The sequence below is a fragment of the Crotalus tigris genome, unplaced genomic scaffold (assembly GCF_016545835.1).
Source record: "Crotalus tigris isolate CLP2741 ecotype Arizona unplaced genomic scaffold, ASM1654583v1 scf7180000018825.4774228, whole genome shotgun sequence".
Lineage (NCBI taxonomy): Eukaryota > Metazoa > Chordata > Lepidosauria > Squamata > Viperidae > Crotalus > Crotalus tigris.
Window position 1 is genome coordinate 1,187,118 of NW_024097215.1, and position 25,964 is coordinate 1,213,081.

At 38.7% G+C, this 25,964-nt stretch overlaps 1 protein-coding gene across 4 annotated transcripts in view; it reads right to left on the minus strand.

The window, feature by feature from the left end:
* Nucleotides 1–8,386: 8,386 nt before the first annotated feature.
* Nucleotides 8,387–25,964, minus strand: part of UNC5D (unc-5 netrin receptor D) — a 290,263-nt gene continuing 272,685 nt past the window's right edge. For 3 of the 4 annotated variants that reach the window (XM_039356590.1, XM_039356591.1, XM_039356589.1), the window contains 3 exons: nucleotides 21,798–21,962; nucleotides 19,516–19,691; nucleotides 8,387–10,102 (listed from right to left, as the gene is read on the minus strand). In XM_039356590.1, coding sequence (XP_039212524.1) covers nucleotides 9,898–10,102; nucleotides 19,516–19,691; nucleotides 21,798–21,962 — 546 coding nt within the window. In that variant the 3' untranslated portion in view covers nucleotides 8,387–9,897. Of the gene's footprint in view, nucleotides 10,103–15,473; nucleotides 15,573–19,515; nucleotides 19,692–21,797; nucleotides 21,963–25,964 lie in introns of all 4 variants that reach the window. The other variant, XR_005558313.1, reaches the window with a different exon arrangement.

A 25,964-nucleotide genomic window follows, 5' to 3' on the forward strand; every position in this document is an offset into this window, starting at 1 on the left:
AAGGGAAAGAGGAAGCATATTCAGACCTGCAAGGTTCTGTTACTATAACTTTATAATAAATGTAGTATTAATTTGCATGACTTTGGTTTCTGAATCTGGCCTGCCTTGGAGGGCTGATCAGATGGATTTTATGAAATAAACTACAACTGACCAGAGCCAGATAACACATTAACCAACAAATCTCATTTTACAAATCACAATGTCGGGACTAACCCAATGTATTTTTGTTGCGTTGATTGTTGTATGCTGCCCAGAGGTCTTTTTTTTTTTGTAATATGGATGGCCATATAAATTTTATAATTAAATCAATATTATGTCATAACCAAGTAGATTACTCCTACCTGAAATTGTATGATTACTGGTTCTTGGGGGACCAAATGTGAAACAACAAAAAGTTGTGTTGAATATTTGCTAATATTTTGAAAGAGAATGACAAAATACCCACAAAATGATGGAGTCTTTTTCATTGTATAATTTTCTCCCAAAATGTATGATACCTTCCTATAATTCAAGGGAGGTTATGCTCTTATAGGCTTGCTTCAACCCAGGAAATATGCAACCAACTAGGCAATTCAGCAGCACACTTGTTGTCATTTTGTACTAATAAAATAAGGCTCAGATTGGAATCAAGAAAAAAAAAGAAATATTAATTGCACAGGGAATGAGATAGAAACCCAAAGCTTTTCTTCCTGCTAAGAAAAAAAACTTTCAGGAAGCTGGAACATAGAATACCATATATATTCAGGAAAAAAAAATGGTAGGCCATGGGCTCTGAAAGCCATCTACCTTCCTTTTTCAAGTTAAGCATTGTCATTGCTTTGCCTGGGAAATTACAGTGTTTAGAAAGCCATGGAGTTATTTAATAGTTCCCATGAAAATACCATTATCAAGTGAAACCGTGAGAACTTCCAGGGACAAAGCAAAGAGACTATGAATCATCCTTACATTATAGATAACTAGTAATGTTCACAGAAGATGGTCAAGGAAGACAAGAAGACAGACATAATACTGTGACTGAAACTCTGTTCTTTTTGTGTGAATAAACAATGCACATAAAAGTGAGCAAAGCTTCAATCACTCCATTGTGACTTCCCCTGTTGGGGAAAGGAAGGGTTTCTAAATTTGATAAATACATATAAATTATGGTCATCCTGTTGACTTTCTTGACCATACCCTGTGGACATCTCTGCAGGTAATCAAATCAGGTGCAGTTTGGCTTTCATTAACTAGCAGCAAATTCAAATTATATTGCTTGACCTTTTATTGATTTACAACATCATCCAAGGAAGATTTTCTTGAGTAAGCAGCAGCACAAAATTAATTCTGATCCTTTATGGTTTGAGTAACAGAAATGGAACTTGGATGAAACTGGAATAAATTTGCAGCTTGATTTCCGTTGCCAATTTCTTATTTAATAGTGTGATTCTTTCAAGGTATTAAGGTAAATTGTTTATAGCACTTGTTCAGTTAATGTACTCATATACGTGACATATTCTCCTAACTCTAGATACAATAGTGCTCAGAAAGTAATATACTAAGGAAAATTGTGCACCATAAAATATAGAAATGTCTTTTGTTATCCACCAAAATTCCATTCCCACCTTATGGCTACTGAAAATGATATCACAAACTTTAAAAACTGTGTGTTCTTTTTCTAAAAAAAAAAAGTTCATCCATTACTCTACATATGTTCAAAGCAACAACATTATACTACAGATCTATGAAAGGCTTGATTGATGGAGTAAGGTCTGGCGTTTAGCAACCATGGGAATAATAATATTTCACCCATAGTCATTAAATAAATAAATAAATAAATAAATAAACAAATAAACAAACAAATAAATAAATAAATATAACGAAGATCATAATAATGAACAATGAGGTCACAAGGGATGGCCATCCATATCAGAGAAATATGCATATAGAAATAAGCATTCTATTAAAGGAAAGAATTTCTGAAGAATTTCTGGAGACCATAAAGTGCATACCAAGAAAATAAAAGTTAGGGGGAAAAAGAGCATGAAATATATAGTAATTTTGATGAAGTTAGTTTTAGATGAATCCACTTATTTGGTGTCTATGGAGATTCTCAGTCATCCAGGTCATGGTTGTCCCCAAATTGCTTTTTCAACAGGCAACTGGACTTTGTTTCTCCAGAACTGAAGAAGCTTCTTGGATGAGAAGTGAAATGTTGAAATTGACTGATTGATTGGACCTTTTTTTTTTTTTTTTTGCACATGGCAACGGAGGCCTAAAGTGAAAAGGTTTTATAAAACCCAGCTGAAGGCCTAGGACTGGGGTGACGGCGCGCATGCTCACAGACAGGGCTCTGAGTGCTGCCTCTGGCACCCGTGCCATAGGTTTGCCACCACTGTTCTATTCTATATCTTAGTGTTTAAGTGAAAGCTTTTTCTCACCAACAATTTGTTTTTCAGATGCTAATGATGGGTGCCAACAGTAGTACAGAGAACCATTTTAATTTTCAGCTGATCAATCTGGATTCAACTGTAGTAACCTTCTCTCAAGTAGTGAAAGTAAAATTCTGTAATCAGGTACAAGGTTTTACATTTGCTCACTTCAAATGTCAGTTGTGAATTGCATTTCTGATCTCAAGAAGGGCTTTTGTCTTTTATGAAGTAAGTGCTTTCTTGTCTTCTGTGAAGCAAGTGTTTTATAATTAGAACTTTTTTTAAAAAAAAAATAGAAAAATAGAACACTTCTGGAACTAAGGCAGCAGATACGGTGGGTAACAATTTAGCCTTTTGATGTCTCTCGTGATAAACACTTGTCTGTTCACAGAATCCTTGGTGCTGTCTGAGCTTGGTTGTTTGATTGCAGGTGTTGCATTAGCCAACTAGGGCATGAATGAGATTATTTAGTTGGGTAAGGAAACATCTACAAGTAAACAACCAAGTTCCCAGAACACCAAGGACTTCACCATTCAATCCTGAGCCACAAATATTCTCTTCTGTTGTTTGTTTCTGATCCAGCTATAGTCACAGCATTGGGGAATCAAAGGCCGGTTGAATTAAGACAGCAATCCTAGATATGTTTATCTGGAAATAAGTTCTATTCAGCTGAGGGTTGTCCCCAGAGTATGCTCCCAAAAAATCAACTACAATTGTGCAATTAAATTCCATATTACACATGAAAGATTGAAAAGGAAAGCATTGATCACATCCCTGCATCCTCCATCTTATTTTTTTTACCATATTATGTAGACATACATGTCATAGTTCAGCAGGAGTTCCATGAATGCACACCCATTAGAATACATTTGCATGGCATTCAGATTTGATTATACATTCATGTAACTTTGTGATTTTGCTTTTTCAAGAACATTTTTTTTTTTTTGCTAAATGTAGTATTGGCTTCATACCCATTTTAGCTACAAAGTACTAAGAGGATGTACCTTATCCTTCTTTCTGAATTCTTTCTCCAGAAATTTGCAGACTCCCTCGTTTCCTATGCTTCCATTCAGTCCTAGGTTAAGGGAAGTTGTACAGGAGTGAATTGTTGTTGTTAGTTGCAAAGTCATGTCCAACCCATCGCAACCCCATGGACAATGTTTCTCCAGGCCTTCCTGTCCTCTACCATCTTCTGGAGTCCATTTAAGCTCACTCCTACTGCTTCAGTGACTCCCTCCAGCCACCTCATTCTCTGTCGTCCTCTTCTTCTATTGCCCTCCATCTTTCCCAGCATTAGGCTCTTCTCCAGTGAGTCCTCATTAGGTGGCCAAAGTACTTGAGTTTCAACTTCAGCATCTGGCCTTCTAAAGAGCAGTCAGGGTTGATCTCCTCCTGGACTGACTGGTTTGATCACCTTGCAGTCCAGGGGACTCGCAAGAGTCTTCTCCAGCACCATAGTTCAAAGGCCTCAGTTCTTTGGCACTCAGCCTTTGAATTACAAATCTTTATTGCAGAATCTTGCACTTACAGAAAATAAGACCACCCCCGCAAAAAAGCAACATCCCTGTCATTTTCAGCATGAAAAGCAATATGAAAAATCCACCTTTTTCCAAAGGAAATCTTTTTAAAAAGAAAATAAGATTTGGATAGTATTTGATAAATACATGTTTTCATCTGCCAGTGTTTCTGCCTCCTCTCAGTTCATAGTAATTCTAAAACCTGAAATTGAAAAAAAAAATTGCCACCAAAAGAACATTGCGTTTTTGCCGAACTCTAAAATTAATGTAGAGATTTTGACGATGTTACTTTTGAAGCCCTGTTGACTCTAAATGAAAATCCTATATATTGCAAAGGCATGAGACCAACTTGGTGCCCTTACATGCAAACATCATTTATCAATATAAGAACCTCATAAAAGAAGTGCATGCTATGGACACCTGTCAAAAGTTGTTGGTTTTTTTTTCTTTTGGAAAATAGAAAAATGGACATTATATTAAAAGACAGAAAACACATTTTAATAAGGAAAAAGCTACTGTTTTCCTGCCTTCTAGATTGCTTAAGAATTTTCAGAAACTTATTAAACATAATTTTTTTTTAAAAAAAAACCTGATGGTTCTGTTTAGTATGAAAGCTTTGCACAGTACATCTTACCATACCTTTTTGTAAGAAAGTTTGGAAGTGAAATTTGTGAACAAGTGTTGAAATTTGAGAAGATTTTTATAGTCATAATTGGGGAGAAAAGGTGGAACATCCAGTGGAACACTTTGCTAGCCGTTGGGTATATTTTTTTTCCTATTTAATTAACATCTACCATATTGAGGTGAAATAAAGCCTGGAATTATTGGATTATAATTATCTTTATTTCTAAACCCACGAGTATTTTCTCAAAAGTGGTGCATTTTTCTAGCTATTCATAGGAGCATTTTTAATATGAATGTCTCCTGTTTTTCCTCTAAGCGTTTTTATGGCAATACAAAAGGCCTTATGAGATTAGGGCTTTGTTGTTATCTAAATTAAACAACATCTGTTTTTGATGATTATTCACAGCTCTCGGAATCAGGTTTGGTGCTTCCCCTTTGGCCAAATGGAGATGCTTTAGAAGATGACACCCTCACCACTTCCTGCTGCTACTGCCTTGACCTCCACATGGACATCTGGCTGAACCTTCCCTGTCTGTTGGTCTTGGATCCAGGCTGCTCTAAAGACCAATGCAAATGGTCCCAATGGGACACCAGGACCCCCACCATTGACAAAGTGATCTGACATCAGGGTTCAAGATGTGTGTGCCATCAAGAAAACTGAACAGAAGGGTCTCACTCTCTCTGAAAGAGATGGACAGTTTCACTTCAGGTTGTCAATTTTTTAACTGACTCTTGTAAACCAGGCTAAAATGCTCAGATAACATCTGTGGTACAGGGACCTAATTTGTGTTTAGACATACTGTGACTGTATTGATTTGTTACAGCTGCTTGTGGATTGTCCATGAATTTACTAAAGGATACAGCCTTTTCTTTTGCAAGAGGCATCCTGAGACAATTAAAAGGCTACTTCAAAGAAGAGCAGTTCCAAAATTTTTCCTGAAGAACTGCTCTGCATAAGTGCCAAATGTGTGGATAGCAGAGGGACCATGTTCTAAATGTGCTGAAAATAAGCATAGGAGTTTAGGACATTGAAATTGTCCTTGCCAGTTATAACTGTTGGAAACCTGTGTACTCTTTGGCACATTTTGTACTTTAGTATATATCATATTTCCTTAATATCATTTATATTGTATTGCAAATATACCCTCTTCTTAATTTTCACATTTGTATGCATTGTGCATGCATCATTATTTTTCCTCAAGTTAATTTCCCTAATATATTTCTTTCTGACACCTTTGTCTCTCCATCCTATGAAGAAACCTCTGGAGAAAGAACATTGAATTCTTGAGAAACATCAGAAATGATCATTAACAATTTAACATTTTACAGAAGATACTTGCAGTCTGCAGGATGTTTATTACTACCCTGGAAGTTGAGCGGCCCAATTCATTTTCCTATCCTTTATTCCTTGAAAGATATTCCATGAAAATTAAGAAGCTCAAAGCTTTTCTAATGCAGGTAGAACCAGAATGGACACAGAGTATAAATTGAGAGACATGAGAGCTTAAGAATGTTTAAATAGCCCAAACAGTAAATAAAGAGGTAGCAGGAATGATAATAAAATTAGTGTTAGTGAGCTTTGACTGCACAAATAGCAATAGCAATAGCACTTAGACTTATATACCATTCCATAAAACTTTACAGCATTCTCTGGGTGGTTTCCAAAGTCAGCATCTTGCCCCCAACAATCTGGGTCCTCATTTTACTGACCTCAGGATAGAAGGCTGAGTCAAATCTGAGCTGGTCAGGATCAGACTGTAGGCTGTGGGCAGAGTTTGCCTGAAATATTGCATTCTCACCACTGCACTACCATGTGTAAAAACCCAAATCAATATCAGATGCCAAGAGAGTGCTAATGCTTTCTGAGGATGTGGTTGTATGATAAAATTTAGCCCAGGGATCCCGTTAGTGAATGGGCATCTTATTTCTTGGAACTGTTCATGAGCAAGACTGGTGTAGTTAGATTATTTAGAAAGGCTAGGGAGAAACAAGTCTATAACCTCATTTAATCAGGATTGGCATTAGACCCTTGTTTCTATAGCATATTTTATTGGCTTCTGTGGATAATTGGAGAGAGAACCACAGACACTATGCCAAGTTTAAAATTATAATGGTGATAGCTGCAACAACCGAAAATCAAACATCTAATTTGAGAAATAGAAGATTGATATTATTACTGATTTTCAAATAATCAGAAGTGAAAGGAAAAAAAAAGATGATTTATAAAAATTATTCTGTCACAATTTTTCAAAAGCAAATGAAGAGGCCATCCTTTCTAAAAAAAATAAAAAATGAAATAAATTAATATTCCTTTGAAGAAAACTATGACTTCAAACTATGATTTAGAGCAGACTTTACTGTAAACAGTGGGGCAATTATTTTACATCACTTATGACCAAAAGTATCAACAAATCTAAGTCTCTTAAGCCTGAATCTAACACACTATGCACAAGAGAATTTGGCAGAAGCACCAACAAAGAATGAGCCAGATCAATATATTTTTGAAAGCATCTCAATCAACCCAACTCTAAGTCAGAACAGTTTCTTGAGCATGTATCTTAAGGAAATGGGAAGACATTGCACAAAGTCAAATTTTGGATTATCTAATCCATTATGTTTGACAGACTGATAGTACAGTAAAATATTCTCTGGAGTCTTAGAGAATTTTGCCAATCCAATCTGGAGATGGTGGAGACTGAACTTCTGGAAGGTAATTTATATAATCTACTGTACTCACTTTTTCTTAAAAGATCTAAAATTCATTGACTCCGGTTATAATTGACCCATTTCTTCTACTGAACAGCTTCTTTCACCTTCCTTGCTCCCCAAGAGCATCAACCAAAGATATAAGTAAGAAGTGTGGACTTCTTAAAGCAGGGGTCTTCAAACTTGGCCCTTTTATGACTTGTGGACTTCAATTCCCAGAATTGCTCAGCCAGCGTGCCTGGCTGAGGAATTCTGGGCGTTGAAGTCCACAAGTCATAAAAGGACCAAGTTTGAAGACCCTTGTCTTAAGGTATAAAATCTCTGCTCCGTATATTACTTGAAAGGCACCCATCCTACCACTGCACATAATGAAAAATAATTCAGATATGAAACCAATAATCAAATAACCAAACAATCATAGTTTGATGCAATTCCTTTGGTGCTGCCTACTATGAAGAACCTTTCAAAAAAAAAAAAACAAGTAGCAAAGGCTATATTTGTGTAATATCAGCAGATTTTGATTTTGATCAGGGCAATAATAAAGCGAGTAAGAGCTGTGTATAATTTTGACCACCACTGCTCAGATAAAATCAGGGATATCCCCATCTTTATAGCAAATGCTTTTAGAATGAAAAAAAAGAAAGAAAGAAAAGAAAATATGTGTATTCTCCTGCATTATTTCTACTAGTACTCACTCGTTGAGGAAAGAGAATTGGCTTTAGATAAAGTGTTCAATGGAAAAGAGAATTTCAGACATATTCTCACAGTTAGAACATGGAGCTCTTTCATTTACTCAGTTCTGAGACCACCAAAGGCTGCATCCCAGTGATGGAGAACCTTTTAGAGACTGAGTGCCCAAACTGCAACCCAAAACCCACTTATGCATCGTCGAGTGCTGGGTGGGTGTGGCCCATTGGCTGGGTGCAATGGTAACGGCAGACTGGGTGGAACTAAAAAGTTCAATCAATCAATTCTAACTTTGCAAGATCTTTTTTTTTCCCGCAAGAAGTTGAAATTGACAGATTGATTGAACCTTTTTTTTTTTTGTACACAGCAGCGGAGGCCTAAAGCGAAAAGGTTTTATAAAACCCAGCTGAAGGCCTAGGACTGGGGTGACGGTGTGCGTGCCCACCGAGAGGGCTCTGAATGCCGCCTCTGGCACCCGTGCCATAAGTTCGCCACCACTGCTCTATCCTTTATTATACAATCACCTTTTCAGAGGCCTGCAACCTCCCTGACTTTTTATACTTCATATATGAGATGTATAAGGCCACCCAACTCAAACTATGAGACCCTGGGCAACACACAAGAAAGAAATCTCAAGGAAAAATGCCAGGAGAAAAATCCTACCATGGATCTTTTTCAGGAGGCTGGTTGTAGAGAGACATGTCATAGAACATAATCCCAGTAACAGAGCCAGTGGTGGGATTCAGCCAGTTTGCACCACTTCGGCAGAACCTGTAGCGAATTTTTCGTTGCCCAGGCCCAGAATGGACTTATGGAAGAGGCATCCATACCGAGAACCGGTTTTTCACATATTTGAATCCCCCCACCAAACAGAGTCCATCCATTACTTATAAAATCAGCGAAAAAGCATATCAAGACAAATTTGAAATAAATTCTCAAGTATTTTGAAATTAAAGCGGAGTATCAGATGCCTCTTTCGCAAAAGTAAAGGTTTAAATTGCTGCTTTCCACGTAACCTAAACACAAATCACCAATAACATTTTTTTTAGAGTTCTGTTTGCATAACCTCTTGAATTTCTCAGTTAGAGTGACGTATTTAGTAAAAAGAGACCATGTTGCAGTTTTTTCTCACATTGGGAAACTATTCCTTCTTCCCTATCCACCCAAGGCCATTTTTTTTGAAAAAAAATGTATACGTTCATAACCTCTATCCTTTAAAAATGGACAATATTTCTAAAGAAAACTATGCAACTAGCATTTTTATCCAAATGGATAAAAAAGAGAGAAAACCTTCAGAAATAGGCTTTAAAATATATTTCAGGAAACATTTTGCTTAGCTCTAAGCCCCCAAAATTAGTCCAAAGCATAACAATATATTTCTGTGCATTCTCTACCATTGGTATCAGCCGTAACCTCAAATCCTTGCCTATGCCCCCCCCGGATGATCATACTCATCAAAGGGACTTCATGCTTCCTATTTTTAAGTTACAAACTAACCCTGTAAGTTGACTAAACAAACAAAAAACAAGCGACTCAAACACTCCCCCTTGCTCCACGCACACGCACACAAAGACAATTCCAAGCATCTGCAACAATTTCATATTTTCTTTTCTTGTTTGAAGCACTGTGTATTCATACACACTTTGTGTCTCAAGGATTGTTAGCACACAAGCATAGAATTTGTTTGTGTACATGAAAGTGCGTGTATGTGTGTGTGGAGGGGGTGTTTTTTCCTTTTTGTCCAGCATAGAAAAGTCTCTGTGTAATAGTTGTGGTTTACCAGCTTCTTCTGTTCCTCCAGACGGGACGTGGCTTGAGGGCAGAAGGAGTGACCCACCGAGTGAAAGTTGGTGCAAATGCATGGGGTGAAATCAGGACGTGTGACTTCTTCCCTGTGAAGAGGAACTCCATTCCAGTGCAAGCTTGCTCTTGACTCTCTGAAAGAAAAGCAATGGCTAAAGTCCATTTTGTCTGCTGTAGCTGAAGTTGGATTCCTCCATCTGAGTTTCTGTAAGGTTAGAAAGTTGGGATTGTGTCCTTCCTATTTCTTCCAGAGCACAAGCTAGAGAGTCTAAGTCACCATCATGCTGGTGTCTGGCTTCCCATAAGTCCAAAATGACTGCAGAGGGGCTGTGGTGTGTAGCAAAATAAGACAAATTCCTAGAAGGCGAAAAAGAAAGGTTAGAGTAGTAAACGAAGAGAGGCAGTCTAAGATGCAAATTGAAAACTGAACTCCTGTAGGCAAAGATCCTCACAAATTTTGGCACTGATTTCAATGACCTCTTCTCCTCTAATATGTTCCATTCTAACTTGGATCAACCCTCAATTTTCTGAGCTCAGTTCATCTTTTACTCTCCCTATCTGTTAACTTTGCAAACATTATTGGTTTTGGGACAAACTGAATAATAGGGTGAGGTGGGGAGGCTAACCAATACATCTACTTCTTGCATGTAGGCTCAAGAAAACGATTTCCTCCAAGGAAGGAGACCATCTCTTCCTTCATGCTCTGTTGTATATAGGATGGTATAATGGCCACCATTCAACTAACAGATTTCTTCCTAGATGTTCTTGTTGAACACTCTCAGAATTCTTCATGGATTCTTTCATATATTTGATAATCGTGTTTCCAATGCCTCCATGCTTTTGGAGATTAGCAAGAAGGGGCTTTTCTGTCTGCTAGGACTTCCTGCCTGAAGTTTGCATGAAGGCAAACCTAACCTGCATTGCTGGCAAAAAAAAAAAAAAAAAAAGTAAAATGATACTGAAGCAAAGGAATGGAGTGCTGGAAGCTGGAATGCAACATCTGAAAGCCTGATGGTGTTTTACTCCTGCTCTAAACCATAACATTTATGGCTTCCAGTTCCCCTACCTTCTCTTGCAGTCCTGATGTTTTATCATGGTAATACACTGTTCCATACTGCTTTACAGCACTCACTGGGTGGTTTACAACGTCAGCGTGTTGCACTCAACAATCTGGATTCTCATTTTACTGACCTCAGAAGGATGGAAGGCTGAATCAACCTGGAGCTGGTCAGGATGGAACTCCAGGTTAGAGTTTGCCTGCAATACTGCATTCTAACCACCACACCACCAGGGCTCTTCATTCTTTTGTTTATGATCATTCTGAATAGGAAACAACTTGAATAATCAAAGCCCCTTTCTTTATAATTAAAGCTGCATGGTCACATTGCAAGGGCTGTGTATCATCCCCACTGTATGAGAGTATCACTTTCCAAAGAAGACCATATAGGGTTATGTCTCCTCCCCAGAGGCCTTTGGTTCTCACTATGGGAATATAATGCTGGATTGGCAACCAGGTTACATTTAACCTAATTATAACCTTCCTAACACTTTAGTGCTAGGGACAGGAACTCCTTTTGCCTTCCTATAAAAACCTGTAAAGGGAAATAATCTGTGGCTCTTGGACAACCCAAAGATCTTCACTCAAACTCAGCTACAAAATTATAGATCTTCAGGGAAGCATTATTACTTTGCTCTCTAAAACAGTGCAAATGCATCGAGCCTCCATAAGTCTTAACAGAAGTTTATTGTGTTCTATTCATTGGCTCTTTAAGAAAGGAGGAAGTACACAATTTGCCAACCTCTTGGACCTGTTGACACCGTATAACCTTGAACACCTTGTGAGACCAAAATAATTAAAAAGTGCACTTCTTGGCTGAAAGAAAGGCATGCACTCCTGCTCTATGGAGGCATTAGCATTAACTCTGCCTTTTTCTATTGCCTTTTGTCACTTAAACCAGCTGAAATGTGTGCACATAAATTATGGAAATGTTTATTTGTTTGCAATGGCTGTGATAGAGCAAACTAGTTTTTGCATGCACATTATTCTCAAGCTGCCTCTTTACAAATTAACTTGGGTTATTTCCCTTGGGAAAATGATCTAAGCAAGGTTTTGGAACAAGTAAGTATTTGTATAACTAGATTTGCATACATACGAGCCACTAAATGTGCATACATAATCCATGCATGTACATTTGGAGAAGTTATACTTTTGCTGCCATCTTTGTAGAAGAACCTGAGACCTTCTGGATTCCACCAAGGGACAGTTCATATCCTGATGGCTGAGACTCTTTAAAGGGGTGATTGGTTTTGATGAGTGCATGCAACACATAGGCCTGAAGCTGCTTTGTGAAGCAAATTGTCCATCAAACCGAAGGTTGAAGTGACTAGAAGGTGTTATACATACTCTAATAGTCCTAGCCAAGTTTTGGTGAATGCTGCTTCAAAAGAACTTTCTTTAGATTGCTTACCAAAGATAGAAACAGGAACACCATGTGTAGAGAATGTTGTTATTTCTCTTCTCCAGCATAGTTTCCCTCAAACTCTTTGCAAAACAATGACAGATGAGGCAAGAGACACATCCTCCAACATGGCTCACAAAAAGCTTTGGCTAGCCATGCTGCAGAACATATTCTTTGCTTCCCCACCACTTTCTTGGCAAAGCCCAAAGAGACTTTTGCCCAGGCACACAGCTGGTCTAGAAACTACCTCTAGCTTTGGCAAATGGCAGATAGGAGACAGAAGACACACACACACACACACACACACACACACACACACAGAGAGAGAGAGAGAGAGAGAGAGAGAGAGAGAGAGTTAGAGTTCAAGCCAATTACATTATTCTTTTATTGTGAATCTAAGACATGCCTAAAATATATGAATTTGCAGGTAAGAAGCTTATGTCCTATTCCACAGCTTGATGTCAGCTGAGCTATGGAACTAGTCTTCTTCTTGTTGTTGTTATTAGTTTCAAAGTCGTGTCCGACCCACCGTGACCCATGGACAATGTTCCTCCAGGCCTTCCTGTACCATTTAAGCTCACGCCTATTGCTTCAGTGACTCCATCCAGCCACCTCATTCTCTGTCGTCCCCTTCTTCTATTGCCCTCAATCTTTCCCAGCATTAGGCTCTTCTCCAGTGAGTCCTTCCTTCTCATTAGGTGGCCAAAGTATTTGAGTTTCAACTTCAGGATCTGGCCTTCTAAAGAGCAGTCGGGGTTGATCTCTCCTAGGACTGACCGGTTTAAATGCCTTGCATGGAACTAGTCTTACTACTAGTTAAAATGAAGGAATTATTTTGACTTGTAGGTCATGAACTGGGTTCAAAACCCAACTACTTCCCTCCTGACCCATTGTTGCTGCCTTCTAAGTGTTATTTTATGAGACCTCAGCAGACCAGGTTGGAACCTAGCAGTGATTTCTACTTCAACAGTTCACAATGATTCACAGATGCTTGGGTGCTACAATTGGGAAGGTTTTCTCATAACCATCTGTGATCTTCACAGAATGATATGCACAAGATAGGAAGATGATTGGCCAGAGAGTGATTGGGGAAGAGATGGATCCTCTTGACTCTATCATAGATCATTTAGGATATTCCAAACTCGTATGATAGCATTTGTATAATATATGAAACATTGAAGAGTTTAATAAAAATTGTTCACTTCTGAGCTCTAACTCGCATCATGGCATCTTGAAATTTTAAGTGGATATACATAAATAAACCAGAATGTATGTTTCATTGGCAGTGATCCTTGTCTGTTTTAATGAGAATAGCAATGTGAGCTAAATAATCCTGGCTAGTATCTTTCTAAATGGATTTTAGGAACTTTGGAACAAAAGGCATGGAAGAATGCTTTAAATCCATTATGAGGTTGACTTACAGACAAACTTATAAAAATGAAAATTGCTCAGTTACCCTACAGAAAATAAATAAACACCGCTCAAATTAAGCAGTTCATTTGACTGACTATTCCTATCTACTTGGCATTGTTTGGTGCTCTCCCACTTCTATAAATGTGAACTGGAACACATATATATGCAATAAAAGTGATACTTTTCAGAATATAGGATGTGGCTTGCAATTAAAAAAGTTCCAGCAAAAGTATGTGTAGTAGGGGAAATTTGCTTGCAGAAAATGTTGATGCCAAGAAGCATATATTCAAAAAGTGTATATTAGCAGGTGTAAACATAAATAATTCATTTTCAAAACATATTTTTACTTTGTTGATTTCATAAAATAATGGATAGAAATGAATTAGCAGTAAGGAAAATCAAGAAACCGAAGACAAACAAAATGCATAGATATGCCCACTCCAAATCCAGATTGAGCAATAAACCTGATAAAATCTAGAAAATATGTAATATTGAGATCCAGGGATGCATTTTGATTTGCATTTTCTTAAAATAAAATTGTAGATATCTAAAGGCATCATGCATGAAATTGGCATATTAAGTGGATGTTAAGGAAAGGCACAACTTTGCCTTCCCTCAATCAAAACATAGAATTTGGGATAAAATGCTATCTAATCCAGTCTAATCCAGCTACTGTTTGATTTATGCATATTAGTTATGGATGTAGGACATAAGCAAGCTGATCCTGAGGGTGGGGTCAAACATATCATATGTTTGGAGTTGCTGTGCTCCCACAAGAGATTCAAGTCCAGCCTCCCCCATGAATTCCATTCATTCGTATCTAACTTTCTCATTAGTAGATCAGATTAATGTGTATAGGCAGCATGTAATAAAGTTTTAGGGCACTGAACTTAACTTCTGTTCCTGGTTACTTGTGCCTGACAGTGGGAGCAAGTTGGGAATATTTTTGCTTGATGTGAACAGTAGAATGAAGCATAGGTGGTTTATTTCTTAACTGCCTAGTTTTCATCATTTCTTTTTACATATGAAATTCCCTTCTCTTCCAGTTGCAACAGAGAGATGCTAGAGATAAAAATTAGTTTACCTGCCCACAGGTATGAAACTTTATCTCATAATTCCTAGCAAAATGCAATCTTAATTTTATGACTGAAGGGTTGAACTAATCAAAAAGTAAATATTTTACAGAGGACCTGCCCAGGTTTGAAGACATCCTAGTGGAATGATTTTCAATCAGAATCACTGTCATTTCCAAAATATTCTTGCTTTTCAATTCAAGTCAATACATTAATACATACATAATTTAATCAATTATTCGCATATTGCGAATTCTTTTGCAAATTCTTCATAATCTACATTTAGAATTCTCTGTTTATGTGTGGTTTCTCACCCATAGTAAAGGGGAGCAGATTTATATTTACAGATGGGATTGGAAGGATGATTGAAATAATATTCAGTAATATTTTTCCATTGTTAAAAAAAATAAAATTAAACAAAAGACTTGCCGTTCCGATCAGAAGCTATGCCCTTTCAACATAAGACTGCACATGTTTGGTGTACCTTTTAAAAGAGCATGTGATCAGGTAGAAAGAGAAAAGAAAGCAATATGCATAGTCTAAAATGTAGACTTTGCATAGTTTCCAATGCTGTACATCAATATCAGCAGAGATACAGAGGACACAACAGGAGTCACATTTCTCAGAGATAAAGAGAAAGTGGGATAATGTTCTTTCTGGACATGGTTGCGATTGGAACTGCAGATTGTGTTGCGTGAGATGCAAAGATTAATGACTTCTGATAAGGAATGAGGAGACACAAAATCCTTCCTGGTTTTCATTCCTATCTCCCCCCCCCCTTACCTAGCATGATCTTGACCATTGACCCTAAGGAAACAAATATGGATAGATAACACTATCTGCCAGTTTTCTCATCTTGCCAACTGTAAGTTCTGCTTGGCTCTACAAATGCAAAAAAAAAAAAAAAAAGTATTACAAATTCTGTACTATAAATTCAGCAAAGGTTCACATGAATATTTTGAATGCAAACTCTCTTAATGTACATATTTTTGAAGGCAAGTCTTTTTACACCAAAGCCACATTTACTTGTGCTTGTTATTCTATTCTGTTCTGTTCTTCATTCATTGCTATGATACCAAATATATGTTTTTTTTAAAAAAAATTATGTTATATTATTTATAATTTTATATGTATAGGATTTGGATTTTATAGTCATGGGGGACTGCTAAGGAAGAAGAAGAAGAAGGAATAGAATAGAATAGAATAGAATAGAATAGAATAGAATAGAATAGAATAGAATAGAATAGAATAGAATAGAATAGAAGGGACCTTGGAGGTCTTCTAGTCCAGCCCCCTGCTCGAGTAGGAGAACCTATATGAGATCTCTCATTCAACCTATCTCTACCTAGTTCAACTGTTTTAAGGTGAAGTTCTCAAACATCAACATCATTCTTTAAACCTATTCTATAATTCCTTCTGAATTGTTTTTTTCTTGGTTCTTTTTTCCCCCCCAGTTTGGCTTTTGATGGCATCAAGAAAGACAGTCTGTTAAAAAAACCAAGTCTGGATCATGAATACAAACCTCATGGGGGGTGGACATGGGCGGCTGTGAAATGAAAGGAATTCCAAAGCTTTCCTTCATGTAAACAGATTCCTCAAATAAGAATGCAAAATGCTTGATGCTTAATACTAAGTTTGGTTTAGTGGTGTAGCAGTGAAAATACCAGACATTTGGGGCTTGATGTTATGTATTTCTTTTAGGGGTTTGCATAGGTTCTAAGCATTGCATTGGTTCTAAGCATTGCATTGTTTATGTTTTATACTGTCTTGTATGTTTCGTGAGACACCAAGAGTCTATGATTGTGATAGGACTTAAATTGATAAATAGAAGATAGATAGATAGATAGATAGATAGATAGATAGATAGATAGATAGATAGATAGATAGATAAATAGATAGATGGTAGATGATGATAGATGGTAGATAATGAGAGATAGAGAGATGGTAGATAGATGGATAGATAGATGATAAATAGACACATAGATGATAGATGACAGATGATAGAAAGAAAGAGAGAAATATGATAGATGATAGAGAGATGAGAGAGAGAGAGAGACAGAGAGAGAGAGTGATAGGTGAGAGAGAGAGCCTTATTGGCGATCAATCTCCTTATCCTGATGCTCCTTCCCATTCTGATCTGGAGGGAGACTCCCAATCAGAAAGCAAACAAAAATTGCGACACTTTTTGTTCTATATTTTCTCTTGGGGGGGGGGTTGCATCCAGATAGCAGAACAAGAGACTAGATCTCTGGCCTTCTTGCTGAAAAGCACACCAACATTTCTGCACTAATATTCTTTACCATTTGTTATCTTTCTCAATTATTTTTAGGGAACTTTGAGTCTTCATGAAACATCGCAATTTAATCTCTTTCATTATACAGTACATCATTCCAATTCTATTTGGCTAAAAGTCATTTTCATTGTAGCAGAGCAATCTTTACCAAAATCAGAATTGTAAAGGTATCAAATGCCTGTAAGACAGATCTGTTTTTCCAAAACACAGTTAACATTAGCTTAATACTTTAGCTTCTCATATAGCTAAGAGCTGTGTTTGCCTACTATGAAAAGCTTGGTTAGTTTTAACTTCGGCTATTTAACTACTGATGGAGTTGTGTTTGAACAAAGCTTGCTTGGTTAGTTTTTGCTTCAGCATGTTACAGAAACACAGAAAATAAGTTAATTCAATAACCTGGATACGTATGTTCTAGGAAGGCAGCCAAACAGAGGTGCACATATTCATCTATGCATTTTCATAGCTTTTTTCAGCACAATGGGAAGGATTTACATTTACATTTTTTTTAAAAAAAAAAGAAGACCCTGAAAGGTTTTTGGTTCCTGTTTTGAACCAAATACCCTCCTTGCTAACACTCTGGGAGTTTCTCAAAGTCAGGATTTCCTCCCCTGGAGAATCCCAGTCCTAGATGTTAGTGGGAAGCATTTGATATTAGATCTGAGCCATAGTAGTGCGGTGGTTAGAATGCAGTATTGCAGACTGACTCTGCTCACTGCCAGGAGTTCGATCCTGACAGGCTCAAGGCTGACTCAGCCTTCCATCCTTCCGAGGTCAGTAAAATTAGCACCCATATTGTTGGGAACAATATGCTGACTCACAACTTAGAGAGAGCTGTAAAGCACTATGAAGCGGTATATAACTCTAAGTGTTATTGCTATTGCTATCTCAGAGAAGAAATTTGTCAATCTTGTAAATTCTGGAATATTGTTGCAAGGGTACAGGACTGCAAAGTAAATTGCTATTTAGTCACTAAGTTGTGCCTGACTCTTCATGGACCACAGCACACCAGGCTCTCCTGTCCTCCACTGTGTCCCAGAGTTTGCCCAAATTCATGTTCATTGCGTTGGTGACATTATCTAACCATCTTATCCTCTGTTCTCCCCTTCTCCTTTTGCCTTCAATCTTTCCCAACATTGTGGTCTTTTCCAAAGAGTCCTGTCTTCTGATTAGGTGGCCAAAATATTTGAGCTTCAGCTTCAGTACCTGTCCTTCCAAAGACCAGTTAAAGTTGATTTCCTTTAGGATTGACAGAATTGATCTCCTTCCAGTCCAAGGGTCTCTAATGAGTCTTCTCCAACACCACAGTTGCAAACTAAATAGGGTTACTTAATTAAAGTATTAGCACAGCTCTTTTCAGAATGTGTTATTTTGCCCATTTGTTTCCAGTAATAAACTAGGCATTAGATTAAGGCAAGTGCACTAAAAACAGGAAGTAACTTCAACTCAATTGAAGAATAGGCAGTTTAAGAGAGAATCCAAGCATTTCATCAAGGAGCCTAAGTGGTTTGATGGAACAAAAGGGGTAATGTTCTGCGAAAATAAAAGTAAACAAAGCAAAATAAAACAAAATGCCAGTGATAAAAGCTAGTGTATCTGCATCCCAGGAATTCTAAGCATGTGATTCTGCTGATGATGAATGCTGGCCTTGAATTCCTGAAATATGGAACATTAGTAGAAACCCAATAGGAAATCCAATTCATCAGAACAAAAGAATTACAAATTATACACTTGTGATTTCTGAGATAACAATAGTGCTACAGTCTTCAATGCATTGGTGTGAACTGCAGATGGAAATGCAGATTATACAGAATAACAGAGTTGGAAGGGTCCTTGGAGATCATCCTGCTTAGCCAGGAAACCCTATACCATTACAGAAAAGTGGTTGTCCAATCTCTTCTTAAAAACTTCCAGTGTTGGAACACCCATAACTTTGTTCCACTGATTAATTTTTCTCACTGTCAAGAAATTTCTCCTTAGTTCTAGATTGCTTCTATCTTTGGTGAGTTTCCATCCGTTGTTTCTTGTCCTGCCTTCAGGCACTTTGGAGAATAGCTTGACTCCCTCTTCTTTGTGGCCACCCCGAGATATTGGAACACTGCTATCATGTCCCCCCTTGTCCTTCTCTTCATTAAACCAGCCATACCAATTCTTGCAACCATTAAGTAGTCCAATTGAGCTCAACATTTCCATTGCTAAGTTAGTTTTTTTGCTACTTTCATATATGAAAGAAGGGATTTGGGAACCCTGAATACTGCCACTAATTCAGGGATGTATGTAAGGGGGTTAAGAAAAGTCAACATGGGACTCAAAACCATGCAATCTAAGCCCCACCCCTTTAAAAAATGGGTGGCCCTTTTATGACTTGTAGACCTCAATTCCCAGAATTCCTGAGCCATTCCATGCTGGCTTAGAAATTCTGGGAGTTGAAGTCCACAAGTCATAAAGGGATCATAGTTCCCCACCTTTGATTTAGAACATTCCTGCACTACTTTAACCGTTATTTGATGGCTTTTTGCAATTGCTTTGGCTTACCTGTTGATGCTATTTTTTTGTGCTAACATTTGCCAGTCTTTGCCTTTGGCACTGGGAGTGTCAAAAGTTGCACATATTCTCTGCCTGATAGAGTAAGGTATCTTAAAGGCTTGTGGGCCCATCTGAACAGGAAAGTTGTCATCGTGCGAAAAAAAAGTGATTGTTCCTCTTTCATTCTGCATGGAAATAAATAAATAAATAAATAAATAAATAAATAAAGGTATGAATTTCCCAGGCTCTGCAATGAAAAATGGTCCACCCCCTTATTTTCACTGTGGGGAAAAAAGAATGCATTTGGTTGACTTACCATATAAATAAATAAATAAATAAGTAGGTAAGTAAATAAATCCAATTCTTGCTGCATTTTGTTGAGTACTCTTGATTTTTACTAGGTTTTATTTTTTTTTTTTCTACTCATACCTTGACTTGAAGGGATTGGCTATGGTATTTTCTTCAAGCAAAAGCAGACCTGCTAGCACAGATCTATAGTCGTCTTTTGCAAGAGGATGTGATTTAAAGCAGTTTTCTACGTCTCTAGTTCAGTGGTGGCGAACCTGTGGCACGCATGCCAGAGGCGGCATTTGGAGCCCTCTCTATGGGCACACGTGCCGTTGCCCCAGCCTTGCCTCCCCTGTGACCCCCTCTTCACCAGCAGCCCCCCTGGAGGAGAGTCTCCCCCGAGCGTGGCCCACGCGGAGCAGCACAGCCAAGGACATGGCAGCCAGGCAGTGTAGACAAGACTCTGCCCTCATGCCCCATCCAGTTGATGCTGCGGGGCGCGGGCAGAGGGCATGGCCGCCATGGTGCTGCTGGGCTGCCTGGGTGATCTGCAGTGGGTCCTGGAGGCGGTGAGTGGCCCTGCAGGCAGGTGGGGTAGGGGATGGGATGGGGCGGAGCAGGGGCGGAGCAGGGGGTGGAATGGGAGCGGGGCTGTTTTGGGGCACTCGGTCTCTAAAAGGTTCGCCATCACTGCTCTAATTCATTATTTGCCTGTTTCCCAGCTTTTTTTTTTCATTTTCCCATGAAATACTTGAGACCATAAGCTATATGGGTAACAAACTACCCCCCACACACACATACTTCTATATGTTTCCCCCATATCACTTTCTCCATATTTTCTGTATCGGGATATTTTGCTCTTTATCTGCAATGTCTTGGTGCTAGGGTAGGCTAAATATTTCATGGGAATATTTCTACAAGTCTTTTCATATAACATTTATGGCTCATCTCAAAAAACAGCAATGCAAAGCAATAGGAAAGCTGCGAGTACATCATATTTCCAGATTGTTTTAAATTAAATATGCAACAGATTTGGTACTCTGCTCCTTGAAGATAAGTTTCTGCTACCTGCTTTATCAAACAAACAAACCAATGAAATGCACTCACGGTGATAAATGGAAGGACTGAGCTCATTTCCCCCCATATATTTCTGAATTCACTTTGTCTTGTATTTGTATTTTGAAAATAAGAATTAAAATAGGGCTACCATCACTGGGCTGCAAAAATTCAAAAGAACCACTAGATGTCAGAAAACAAATATAGTAAATTTTAATACTTGGCTACTATCTAGTGGCCTTCTGGATGTTTACAGCCCAGTTATGATTATCCTTTTTTTTTTAAAGCCATTTGTAATATCAACATCCTTTTTTTAATAGATAGTGTATCACATCTTGCAATGTAGCTTTCTTTCACCTGTAATCAGGACTGCCAAATTATTGTTCCCTCCCAGAAAGCAAATTAATCTGATTATGATGAAAATGTAATTCGCATATTTATAAAATGATTCTTCCTCTTGCTTATCTGAGTACTTCACTCCATAAATAGCCAAAGATTTGTTAACTTCTTTTTAGGGGTGTTGGGTGGACAACGGGGAATAGAATTGTGTGTTTCCTGATTAGCAATTCATATTCTTCTTTTGCCTATGCCTGTTCTCACATCTGTCTGATTAATTAGTTTATCACTCAATTTAGTTCTTCCTTGCTAACAACTTTCCAAGAATCACACAGTCCTTTATTCATATTAATGATAAATTGTTCAACTTTTGCTTCAGACTTTTATATGAGATGTGTGGGTGATGCACCTAAAACTCAGGTATATATTACCATACATATATTCAAAGAAGTTGGCAACCACAACAGTGCAATTGAAAGCCTGCCTGATTTTTAGGTGCATTACCCATGCAACTCATATAAATATACATATAATCATACTCTGTGAACACTTTTTGCACAAACAAAGCATCCAAGGAGGATAGTGATATGACTATGGAAGGAAGAACTTGCCTCTAGAATTGATGTCTGGATCTGTAGGATCTGTTCATGGCCTTTGACTTGTCTGACACAGATTTTGCATGAGAGTTGTGTGGTGGCAGGAGTGTAGCGCTCCAGGGAAAAGGCACAGTGAAGTGGCTGCTTGTTGTTGCGCCACACACGAGAAAAAGGAACTTCCTAGAAAAGAAGGGACAGGATGGAAGTGGCTTGAAAACTGACCAAACAAAAGATTAATGCAGAGAAAGAACTGGAGAAGATAACAAAATGCAAAGGCACGCAAGTAGAAATACAACAACTGTGGCAAAAGACAGCAAAAGTAGTAACAATAGTAATAGGCATCTTGGGTGCAATCCCAAAATAACTGGAGCACCACTTGAACACCATCGGCATTGACAAATTCGCCATCAGTCAATTGCAAAAGGCAGTTTTACTCAGAACCGCTTACATCCTGCAATGACACCATCAATCTTCAGCATCTGCCTATCTCAGATCCTTGAGAAGGACTCGATAGGTGAATAAAAATGTCAATTCCATCTGAACATCTGTCTGACTGGGCAACAAACCATAATGATAAGTGCTAAACCAAGAGGCTTTGCAATAAACATTTGCTTTGAAGGAATAAGAGATTACCTGTGGATAAGGATGGCTAAACAAGGCAAGGTATTAGGAAGCTACCGTAGTTTAAGTGAGTGGTGGGTTTTGAATTTTTAAACTATAATACAGTAGGCAATTTAAGAGCATTGCTCTGTATACTTTTACCAACGAGCCACTATTGTAGGTCTTGAAAAATCCCTTATTGGTAGACATAATGCAGTGCCTGGTTGACAAGCATGAATGATGAGAAAGAAGGCTGAGGAAATGCTTCTCAATCTGTCCTCTTTATCCTGTCTTTTCCCAGATGCTCTATACCAGGGGTCCCCAACCTCCGGTGTGTGGACTGGCACTGGGCTGTGGCATGCCAGAAACCAGGCTGCACAAACAAGCGAAGCCCCATCCGAGGGAATGCAGGCAGCATGCGAAACCACACCCTCTTCGGTCCACGGAAAAACCTCTCTCCACGAAACCGGTCCCAAGTGCCCAAAAGGTTGGGGCCGCTGCTCTACACTAGGGATGTCCAATCTTGGCAACTTTTACCAAGGCTGGCTAGGGAATTCTGGGAATTGAAGTTGCTAAGGTTGAACATCCCTCAACTTATTTTGCTGCTTTTTCCCAAGGAAGATAGATCCCTTTTCCAATGAAGCACTGGGATGAAACTGCTCACTATATTCCCCTCGCCACCCAAATTGACTTCTGTAAGCTATGTGGATCCTTGAGACATTCTTTAAATCAATGTTGGAACTAACTGTTTTCTTCATAGCATGCCAGATTTTTCATGTTAAAGTCAGTCAAGCAGGAAGACAGACAGGTCATAACTGACACATTAAATCGCATGGGCACGAAATAACAAATAATGGAAACTTGATAAAAGAAGGTTTTAATGATAAAGATCCCAGGGTCTTGGTTGGTTCAGGTGCCAAACTATCCATCTTGAATCAATAACATCATTATCAATCAATCCGCTACGATGAAAAACTCTTCACTGAACATTGTGGACTGTAATCTACCAATCTGGATCAGTGTGGGTTGGTAGATAGATGGCTTTCAGCTTTCCAGTCTATGCTGGGAGAGTGGCCTAAAGTAACAGAGATGTATGTAAGGGAGAAAAGAAGCCCAGACTTTCAACTCCTAGTCCAACACCTTAACCTACTATACCATTTTGGCTCCCTCCCAACTTCAGTACCTGTCTATGGAGATTCTCAATCATCCAGTTCATGGTTGTCTCAAAGGTGCTTTTTCGAAAGACAATTGGCTTAAGTTTTTCCTTGAGGAAGAAGACATTTTGTTTCTATCCAAGAAGCTACATCAGTTCTGATTGGATGGTGAGAGGGATGGAAGGGATAGTTCTGATAGGTTGAGGGGAGGAATGGAAGGATCATACTTCTTTGCAGTCATCTAGCAAAGGGCTTTTCAACCAGTGGCACGGGTACCACCTGTGGTACATTGGCAGCTGGCAGGTGGTACGCGACCATCCTAGAAAAGTGGTAGCAGGGGAGGGGAATGAGCTGAACCGGTGGCAGCACCGCACAAGTCTGAGAGAGAGATGGCTGGAGCTGCAGGGCTGTCAGGGCTCAGCAGAAGCACCAGGATCAGTGCCGCTTTCCAGCTGGAGCTTGGCGCTGATCCTGGTGCTTCTGATGAGCCCTGAAGAAGCACCAATCAGCTGGAAAGCGGCACGGATCCTGATGCTTCTGCTGAGCCCAGAAGAAGCACCGATCAGCTGGAATGTTGCAACATCTCCAGGGTCTTGTGATTTACATTCAGATGCTTGGCAACTGATTCATATTTATGATGGTCAGTGTCCCAGGGTCATGTGAATTGACCAAAACTTGCTGCAACCACCCAACAGACGGGGGGAATAAAAACCAAACACCCCCCACCCCACCCCTGCTGCCAATCCTCAACAGAAATGCTCACAACAATGAAAACCTCAGACAGGAGGAAGAGTGCCACCGAGCGGGCAGGCAGGTGTCTTGCTCGGCTGTGGCTTGGGAGGCACTTTTTTCAGTGCCATTGTAACTTCAAACAGTCACTAAGCGAATTGTTGTAAGTCGAGGACCACCTGTACTTTATCACTTTTTTTTCTTTGGTCATCAAGTTTTTCACACCTTGCTGGTGGTACTGGGATGTTGCCATATCCTAAAAGTGGTACAATGGGTAAAAAGGTTGAAAAGCCCTGATCTAGCACTCTCTCTGATAGATGTTGAGGCCACTTGGGAGTTCATCCATACCCTCAGGGTCACTTGAATCAGAGTGCAAGTGGGTGTGGAATCTTCTTTGAATTGTGCTATAAACAGGAGATAGGTTATGTCATATTTCTCCCCCTCTGTGGAGGGAGGGTTGTTCAATTCTAACATAAATGGCTCTTGCCATCTTCAAAGAAGATTCCACACCCCTTTGTGCTCTGATTCAGGTGACCTTGAAGACACAGATAAATCCCCAAGTGGCCTCAACAGCTCTCAGAGAGAGTGCTAGATGACTGCAAAGAAATATGATCCTTCCATTCCCCCCCCCCAATCCAGTTAGAACCTATGAAGCTTCTTGGATGAGAAACAAAATGTCTTCTTCTTCATCTTTTGAAACCCTCTTTCAAACCAAAGGTCCTCTCTATCCAGAATGTGGAAGTTAACTGAAGTGGGGAAGAAAAGACTTGTGTCATGAAGTTGCATGAAGGAAACAACGCAAAAAGGTTGTGCTTCTTTCCGTCTCATGGACCTTTCAAGTCAAACTGCCCTATGCTAAGCTAAAATCAACACAATCAACTCTTCCTCTGACATTATAGAGGAAGTCTCCGGAATTGTAAATAAAACAAAACATCAATAAAACAATTGTAGCATACACAGCAAAAGGAAGCAAACAACAATATATAACTTATGAGCTTCCTTCCAAACCACTGATTCATTAAAACACACCCTCTCCTGCAAACACACACAATAGCTCTTAAGTAAAGCCTTGCGTTTAGAACCTGTTTCAGAAAGTAAGACCAAGATACTAATTGTGATAAAGAAAACAATAAAAGCAACATTATAAATTGTAACTAAAAAAATAAGATAGAAACATTATAAAGAGCCGAGGTGGCGCAGCAGTCAGAATGCAGTACTGCAGGCCACTTTAGCTGACTGTGTTCAGCAGGTCAGCGGTTCAAATCTCACTGGCTCAAGGTTGACTCAGCCTTCCATCCTTCCGGGGTAGGTAAAATGAGGACCCAGATTGTTGGGGGCAATGTAAATATATATATACATTGCTTACTGGTGTACACCGCTTAGAGAGTGCTTGCACTTAAAGCGGTATATAAGTCTCATAAATAAATAAATAAATAAATAAATAAAGCGGAAGTGTAATTAGTTTTCTCTTTAAAAAATATATCTTTTTTTGCAGATGGGAGGAAAAGAAGAGAAAGGGAAGCTGAGTTGTTAAAGCTGAGTATTATGTTGTTGAAGGAAATATATATAAAATAGAAGCCATGGATAATGCTGAGCCAGGTAAAATCTTTTAGATTACTTTTTATAATCAGTTTCCTTTGCACTGTCCTAAGATAAACCCCCCCAAACCAGGTTGTTAATGATTTATTCTAATATAGTT